The sequence below is a fragment of the Oncorhynchus mykiss genome, chromosome 24 (assembly GCF_057628025.1).
Source record: "Oncorhynchus mykiss isolate SJ-2025 chromosome 24, ASM5762802v1, whole genome shotgun sequence".
Classification (NCBI taxonomy): Eukaryota; Metazoa; Chordata; class Actinopteri; order Salmoniformes; family Salmonidae; genus Oncorhynchus; species Oncorhynchus mykiss.
The window spans coordinates 10,301,123-10,310,034 of record NC_143045.1 but is presented as its reverse complement, the minus strand read 5'-3'; the positions used below and the strand labels follow the sequence as shown (position 1 = coordinate 10,310,034).

General features: G+C 46.3%; 1 protein-coding gene and 1 pseudogene across 1 annotated transcript; both read right to left on the bottom strand.

Annotated features, from left to right (window-relative positions):
• Positions 1-1,274: 1,274 nt before the first annotated feature.
• LOC149972360 (T-box transcription factor TBX1-like) lies at positions 1,275-3,907 on the bottom strand (annotated as a pseudogene).
• Positions 3,908-6,074: 2,167 nt separating this feature from the next.
• Positions 6,075-8,192, bottom strand: apoa-i-2 (apolipoprotein A-I-2). The gene is given in 4 exon segments (NM_001124248.1): positions 6,075-7,011; positions 7,125-7,269; positions 7,401-7,452; positions 8,167-8,192. Coding segments are annotated over 3 exon segments (789 nt in total). The 5' UTR covers positions 7,444-7,452; positions 8,167-8,192; the 3' UTR covers positions 6,075-6,410.
• Positions 8,193-8,912: the final 720 nt, after the last annotated feature.

Below are 8,912 nucleotides of genomic sequence, written 5' to 3'. Positions count from 1 at the left end.
ATCCACGGTATGGCAGAGGTTGTAAAGCCATACCACAAACGTTATGGTCAACATTTCAAAGGCTGCACTGAAATCAGTACAGCTCCGACAAAACTTCTTATTATCAATTTCTTTCAACCAGCGACCAGTCATTTGTGAGTGCCCTTCTCTGTAAGCATGCTGAATGTCTGTTGTTCATTTGTTTACATAGAAATATCATTAGCTTTGGTCAAACATAGTTTTTCCTACAGTTTGCTAAGAGCTGGCAGCCAGCTGATAGAACCAGTAAAGACCACTTTACCATTATTTGGTTGAGGAATGACTTTGGCTTCCCTCCAGGCCTGAGGACAAACACTTTCCTCTAGGCTCAGATTAAATATATGACAGATAGGAGGTTTGTCATTATTGATTGATATAAATTATTTTTCCACCTCTCCCACACTTTTTCTCCCCAATTTGGTAGTTCCTCCGAAACACAACCCAACCAAGCCGCACTGCTTCTTGACACAATGCCCACTTAACCCGGAAGCCAACCAATGTATCAGAGGAAACACTGTACACTTGGAAACCGTGTCAGCATGCACTGCGCCTGGCCTGCCACAGGAGTCACTAGAGCACGATGGGACACGGACATCCCTGCCGGCCAAACCCTCCCCTAATCCGGACGACGCTGGGCCAATTGTACGCCGCACCATGGGTCTCCCGATCGCGGCCAGCTGCGACAGAGTCTGGACTCGAACCCAGAATCTCTAGTGGCACAGCTAGCAATGCGATGCAGTGCCTTAGACCACTGCGCCACTCGAGAGGCCTGAATTTGTCTTTCTGCCCATAATTTCATTTAATGTATTCAGCAACAAAAAAATACCATAATCTTTATATCATTGATCTTGGCTTCATAATACAGTTTCTTCTTCTTTTTGATGAGTTTAGTCACATCATTTCTCAATTTGCAGTAAATCAGCCAGTCAGATGTGAAGCCAGACCTATTAGCCACTCATTTTGCCCCAACTCTTTCAACCATACAGTTTTTCAATTCCTCATCAATTGATGGAGACTTAACAATTCTAACAGTTTCTTAACAGGTGCATGTTTATCAATAATTGAAAGAAGCAATTTCATAAATTCATCAAGCGCAGCATCTGAATGCTCCTTATTAATCACATGAGACCAACAAATATTTGTAATATCATCCACATCAAGAGTCACAGATAAATATTTTGTATGATCTCTTACACACTATTTTAGGCCCAGCTTTTTGAACTTTGGCTTTTCTTGATATAACCACTACATTGTGATCACTGCATGGAGTTCAAGATCATTGAGGTGTGTGACAAACAAACACAATGCACATTACATCCACACACAGGAACGAAGACTCAGAAATACAAAGAATGTATAAAGAACTTAAGCAAGTACTGTTTGTAAAGATTTGTGTGTATGTGTGCGTCTGGACTGGTCGGTGTGTGTGTCTGTGTCTGGTCTGGACTGGTCTGTGTCGGTATGTGTGTGTGTGTGTGTCTGTGTTTGGTCTGGACTGGTCAGTGTGTGTCTGTGTCTGGTCTGGACTGGTCTGTGTCGGTATGTGTGTGTCTGTGTTTGGTCTGGACTGGTCAGTGTGTGTGTCTGTGTCTGGTCTGGACTGGTCAGTGTGTGTGTCTGTGTCTGGTCTGGACTGGTCAGTGTGTGTGTCTGTGTCTGGTCTGGACTGGTCAGTGTGTGTGTCTGTGTCTGGTCTGGACTGGTCTGTGTCCGTGTGTACAGTATGTGTGTGTGTGTGTCTGTTTCTGGTCTGGACTGGTCTGTGTCGGTATGTGTGTGTGTGTCTGTGTTTGGTCTGGACTGGTCAGTGTGTGTGTCTGTGTCTGGTCTGGACTGGTCTGTGTCGGTATGTGTGTGTGTGTGTCTGTGTCTGGTTTGGACTGGTCAGTGTGTGTGTCTGTGTCTGGTCTGGACTGGTCTGTGTCGGTATGTGTGTGTGTGTGTGTGTCTGTGTCTGGTCTGGACTGGTCTGTGTCGGTATGTATGTGTGTGTCTGTGTTTGGTCTGGACTGGTCAGTGTGTGTGTCTGTGTTTGGTCTGGACTGGTCAGTGTGTGCGTCTGTGTCTGGTCTGGACTGGTCTGTGTCGGTATGTGTGTGTGTGTGTGTGTCTGTGTCTGGTCTGGACTGGTCTGTGTCCGTGTGTACCGTATGTGTGTGTGCTTGTCGCTCATGTCATTGTCATCCAGTAGGTCGTTGGACAGTTTGAGTGTGTCGAAGGAGACCATCTGTTTCATCCACTGGAAGCCTCTGGCGGGGAAGTCTGGGTGGAAGTCCATCCTCCCCGGGGGCGCCACGTCGGCCCTGCCTGCCACCAGACACGAGGAGCTGTGGAATACATATCTACATACAGGAGAGCAAAGATACTATATTCATAGGTTGCACCAGGGTGCACCAGGGTATATTACACCAGGGTGAAAGTTCTACTCAATGCATTCTGAATTCTCGCTGTTTAAGATTTTGTGCATTATCTGGTACATATTATGTTGTACAATCAAGAAGAGGCTGCCAGAGTATGACTGTACAGTACATCATAAGCATAATATACTGTATGATGATTCCCCACAAACACCGTTACGTGTAGATCTATCTAGTGCATGTCTCTTATGCTGGCAGAGTGTGGGTAAAACCACAGATCCTATAAATCACATTTTATGTAACTCTATGGAGAAAACTCACCTGGAGCTCTTGTCATCCACAGGGATGAAGTCCATGAGCAGCACATACTCCGCTGCAGGGTCCATCCCTGAGATACTTACCTGGAATGTAGAGAACATCATCCTCCTACAAGGACCATGCAGGACACAGCAGCAACGCAGTGATTAGTTTAACCACAGTGAGTGAATGTGTGTGTGTGTGTGTGTGTGTGTGTGTGTGTGTGTGTGTGTGTGTGTTTATGTGTGTGTGTGTCTGTGTCCATATGCGTCAACATGTTCCTCCTCCCAGCCTTGGTGACGATCATCTCTGTGCCCAGCTGGTCAAACTGTTGACACAGCATGTGCATCTCCAGCTGAACTGTGACCCCCGTGACCCCCGTGACCTGGGGGGCTTTGGCACAGGTGACCCCAAAAAGCCTCTGCACAGCAGGGCAGCGTGAGGGCACACTTGTGAGACAACAGAGGAAATGTGGAGAAGAGGAGGAAAAAACACATGAAAAACAGGATTTCACAAGAAAATAGGTAGGAACCATGAATTCAAACTAATGCAGTGAAGCTCCAGTACCATCCATACTGTTCGTGTTACAGTCAGAATCTCCAGTACCATCCATACTGTTCGTGTTACAGTCAGAATCTCCAGTACCATCCATACTGTTCGTGTTACAGTCAGAATCTCCAGTACCATCCATACTGTTCGTGTTACAGTCAGAATCTCCAGTACCATCCATACTGTTCGTGTTACAGTCAGAATCTCCAGTACCATCCATACTGTTCGTGTTACAGTCAGAATCTCCAGTACCATCCATACTGTTCGTGTTACAGTCAGAATCTCCAGTACCATCCATACTGTTCGTGTTACAGTCAGAATCTCCAGTACCATCCATACTGTTCGTGTTACAGTCAGAATCTCCAGTACCATCCATACTGTTCGTGTTGCAGTCAGAATCTCCAGTGGTGGGCAACGCTTCAGATTTGTCAATTTTCAACTTCCCCCAGTTGGTTGTACTGCTCTGCTGTTCCACTGTTCACTGACCAGTCTGCTGTCCAATTTAGAGTAGCTCTTTGACCACAGCAAAGCTCCCCGATTTAGTCTCAGACCGTTAGCTGTCCTTGGAGAAGCAGAGTGTCTGTGTGGTTGAGGGTACCACTGACTGGGTCTGGGACAGCGGACTGGAACACCAAGCAGGCTTTATACAGGCTTGGACACTCAAGGGACCCTGGATCCCACTTCATCCATCACACTGTAATGAAGCCACTGACATGTAATAATCACACACACACGCACACACACACACACACACAAACACACACACACACACACACACACACACACACACACACACACACACACACACACACACACACACACACACACACACACACACACACACACACACACGCACACACAAACATACACACACACACACACACAAACTCAGCAAAAAAAGAAACGTCCTCTTACTGTCAACTGCGTTTATTTTCAGCAAACTTAACATATGTAAATACTTGTATGAACATAACAAGATTCAACAACTGAGACATAAACTGAACAAGTTCCACAGACGTGTGACTAACATAAATGGAATAATGTGTCCCTGAACAAAGGGGGGGTCAAAATCAAAAGTAACAGTCAGAATCTGGCGGTGGGTTTGTGCCCATAGGCGATGTTGTTGCCGGTGATGTCTGGTGAGGACCTGCCTTACGACAGGCCTACAAGCCCTCTCAGCCTATTGCGGACAGTCTGAACACTGATGGAGGGATTGTGCATTCCTGGTGTAACTCGGGCAGTTGTTGTTGCCATCCTGTACCTGTCCCGCAGGTGTGATGTTCGGATGTACCGATCCTGTGCAGGTGTTGTTACACATGGTCTGCCACTGCGAGGACGATCAGATGTCTGTCCTGTCTCCCTGTAGCTCTGTCTTAGGCGTCTCACAGTACGGACATTGCAATTTATTGCCCTGGCCACATCTGCAGTCCTCATGCCTCCTTGCAGCATGCCTAAGGCACATTCATGCAGATGAGCAGGGACCCTGGGCATCTTTCTTTTGGTGTTTTTCAGAGTCAGTAGAATGGCCTCTTTAGTGTCCTAAGTTTTCATAACTGTGACCTTAATTGCCTACCGTCTGTAAGTTGTTAATTTCTTAACGACCGTTCCACAGGTGCATGTTCATTAATTGTTTATGGTTCATTGAACAAGCATGGGAAACAGCGCTTAAACCCTTTTACAATGAAGATCTGTGAAGTTATTTGGATTTTTACGAATTATCTTTGAAAGACAGCGTCCTGAAAAATATATACCATTTAGAAGACACTTTTATCCAAAGCAACTCACATAATTAAAGACAAACCAAAAAACAATGAACAAACATTACAAACAAACCAAAACCAAATAGCAGCCGATACAAGTTTATGGTACAGTTAGTACAGGTTTATTATCAAAACTATTGCAACTTAGCAGTAGATAGCAGCAGATATGATTTCATAACGCTGCTAGTGCAGATAACAGTACCCACAATCCTGACGTTGCAAACATCATGCTCTACCAACTGAGCCGTTGAAGGCCTCACCCATCACTACCCTCTTGCTTAATATCTAGTGATGTTACATGTGAAGGGACAGAAGTTGGTATTGGTTGGAAGTCTACTCTATAGAGAACCAACTTACGTCTAGACGGCATGATTGTTAAGCAACCTTATAACTCAAGAAGTATAAACTGTGTGCGTGTGTGTGTGTGTGTGTGTGTGTGTGTGTGTGTGTGTGTGTGTGTGTGTGTGTGTGTGTGTGTGTGCGTGTGTGTGTGTGTACGTGTGTGTGTGTGTACGTGTGTGTGTCTATGTGCACATACTCGATGATGGAACGGTGTTAGCTCCCCATCATCACCATCTCTAATGAAATTCTACCGGGTCACTGCCTACCAATACACTGACACCTCTTCCTCATTAATCCGTTCACCAACGCTCTATGGCCACCAACAGTAAGACTGAACTCCCATGAATGGTCACAGGCTTTCAGTTGGCTTTTTAAGTTCCTTTTTTTTTTATTTTTTTATCAGTTATCATTTTTAGATGAACCATTCTTTTAAACCAATGCGAATAAACACTGTTACAGTGACATGGTATCCGTGGAAGAGACATGTGTTTGTTTCATTGTCATAAGTGTATATTGCTTATGAAGTTACATTTTGATCATGTTGAGAGAGGAGACTTTAAAGAAGAACGACATTATTTTGTGGTTCAAAATCCTGTCATCGAGCACATATTGGTAGAACACATAAACCCAACATGGCTATTTTGTCACAAAGCGCCACGTTAGTTGTGAGGGCCATCAATAAAATCTTGTTCTAAACAATACAATCCAAAGAAGGCAAACTCAGAGAATAAAATAGTATGAAACAGTATGGTGTTTATTGAGCTGTTTCGAAGCACACAGCTATCTTGAACAAGCAGCAACACAAGAATATTCACACTTGATGTTCATAGTACAGTCGAGATTGTGCAAGCCTAGGGTTGTGCACACAGGCCCTGAACACAGTTCAAAACTGAATGTATGCAATAGTGTGTTAGTGTCTGCGCTTGTAGGTGCTTGAGCGCATGTGGTGGTGGTTAGAGAGAGTAAGAGTCTGCCATGTCGCTGCAGAGGAAGTGCATCAGTTTGGCATTCACTTGGTACGTATGGTGCGTGAGTCAGTGTGAGTGAGAAGGGAGGGAGAGAGGGAGGGGTCCGGTTGAGGGCGTGTTTATGCCTTCATGGCCTGGCTGATGGTCTCGTACAAAGCCATGAGCTTTTCCTTGGCCTGCTCGGCGGCGGGGCCCAACTGGCCCTTGAAGTCGGTGGTCAGGGGCACCACCTTCTCGCGCACCTCTCCAACAGCCTTGACCATCTGCTCCTTGTACTCCTCAGCGTAGGGGGAGGCCAGGGTCCTCAGCTCCTCCAGACGCTCGGTCAGCTTGGCACGGACGGTCTCCACGATGGGCATGAGCTTGGCCTTGGTCTCCTCCACGTTGGCGGACACCTTGGCACGCATCTCCTCCACAACGGGCTCTATCTTAACCCTGAAGGCCTCCAGCTCGGTGCGGCGCTGCTCGACGATGTCCTTGATCAGGGGCTCCAGCCTCTTGCGGTACTCGTCTATGTGCTTGTCCAGGACTTCCTTGAGCTCGGCTCGCTTGGGCTCCAGCTGGGAGCGCAGCTCCTCCACGTCCTTCATGACCTCAGCGCGCACGGCGGCGGTGGCTTCAGTCAACTGAACGCCGATGGCCTCGCTGTAGGGGGCCAGGGACTCGGAGGCGGTCTGGGCATACTGCTGGAGGTTGTCAAGGCTCTGGGACAGCTGCACCCTGAGAGGAACACCAAGAAGAGGAGGGAGAGAGAGAGAGAGAGATTGTTTTATTTATATGTGGAGGTTGGGCACCATTGAAGATAGAGAAGATGAAATGCAACATGTTCTTACTTGTACTCTTTGTACTCTGTGTCATCCAGATGGTCGATGGACCTCTGTGCAGTCTCCTTCACCTGAGCCATGTACTCCATCATGGCTACCTTCACATGCTCCAGCTGAGAGGGAGCATCAGCCTGCATGGGTACAGCCTGGGTAGCTGGGAGAGGAGAGAGAGGGGAGAGGGTCAGACATTGGTTGGGCAACAGTGGTGAATCGCCCAGCACTTTAATGGAATTGAGTAAGATTCAATTTAGAATTTTTCAATATACCAGAGCATGGGATACTAACCTGCGGCCAGCAGGATGGTGAGTGCAAGAGCCAGGAATTGCATGATGGTGGTCTGAGGGGGGAAAAGAGAACAGATGATGAACAATGAGCAAGACAAGAATTCAAATAGTCACAATTAAACATGTAAACCATGGGAAGTCAACATTGAATGGTTAAGAATAGATTTAGAGTTGAACAATACTTGAACAGTGTAACAAATCACTAATTGCAAAACACTCTAAATCAAACTTTAAATGTCACCAAAAGCAAACTAGACAATAATTAACTTGGAGAAGCACAAGGAGCAAACCCCCAAAGGCACGCAACTCCAGGCTGCCCTAAATCAGTTGACGCTTTGCCATATGTCAGCCTATTGAAAGGACCTCTAATCTGGTCAGATTACACAGAGCTGGATAGAGTTATACTGTTCCTTCAACGAGATTAACCCTCAACTCCTTCCACCTAATTCCCATAGGAAGAAAATTAGCTTATCTATTTTTCTAGGACATTTAATACAATTATTTCTCCATTGTTCCCTTGCATCTCTCTAGTAAATTATCGTAAACTGTCTGGAAGAAGTATTGCTAAAGTGATAACTGCTGCCCAATGTATTTGCAACAGTTCATATCAAAGTGGTAATAAGCGTTCAAAATAAGATCCCAAAAAAGTTAGCAGGAAAGTTCTAGTCTGCCTTTCTCTCTGCTAGTTCCTCAGTCGTCCTCTGCGTATGCAGACCAAGTCCTTGACCTCTAGCCCCAGCCCTTAGCTCTCCCAGTTGTTCTCTTACCTGGTGGGTGATTGGTCGTTATGAGACTGGGGAACAGGAGGGCCAGCTCTCTTTTTTTATAGGGCTGGAGGGGGGAGAGGGGGGAGAGGTGTGAGAGGTTGTGTGCCTCCGTGGAGGTGGACCTCACCCCCACACCGTCTCACAGGGAGGAGCCGGGTACAATGGTCACCTGCAGAGTGCATTCAGGGGGAGTCAGCAAAGTGAAACTCTGTGGACACACACTCCCACACTAGTGTATGCGCACACACACACTCGCATGCACACACACTTGTCTGTGTGTGCATTATCATGGATAATCAAATGTTCTCGACCCTATTTTGTGTCTTTCTAAATGGCTATCTATTCTAATTGTGATATGATTTCATTTTCAGGCGAGTAATTACAATCTCCACTCTGGCTGTGCTCAATGCCACAATCAACTCAATCACCTTGTGCGATGGTAAAACTTTCACACACAATACAACCACCATGTGCTCCATGATTTCCCAGAACATTTGGCCTCCAGGACAATGGCCATTCTTGCCTGGCCTTGCTGGACTATCTGAGCTGCTATCTCCTGTGGCATTATCATGAGACATGAAAGGGCCAGAACCAGGGAGATGGGCCAGACAGCAGGGGAGAGAGAGGTGACAGGAGCACCCTGAGGATGCATTAACATCTTGATGCTACCAAAGACCTTTCACCAAGGAGGAACATCTGCTAGCCTCAAGTTATCTTGTTCATTTATTCACAACATTGTTCACTAA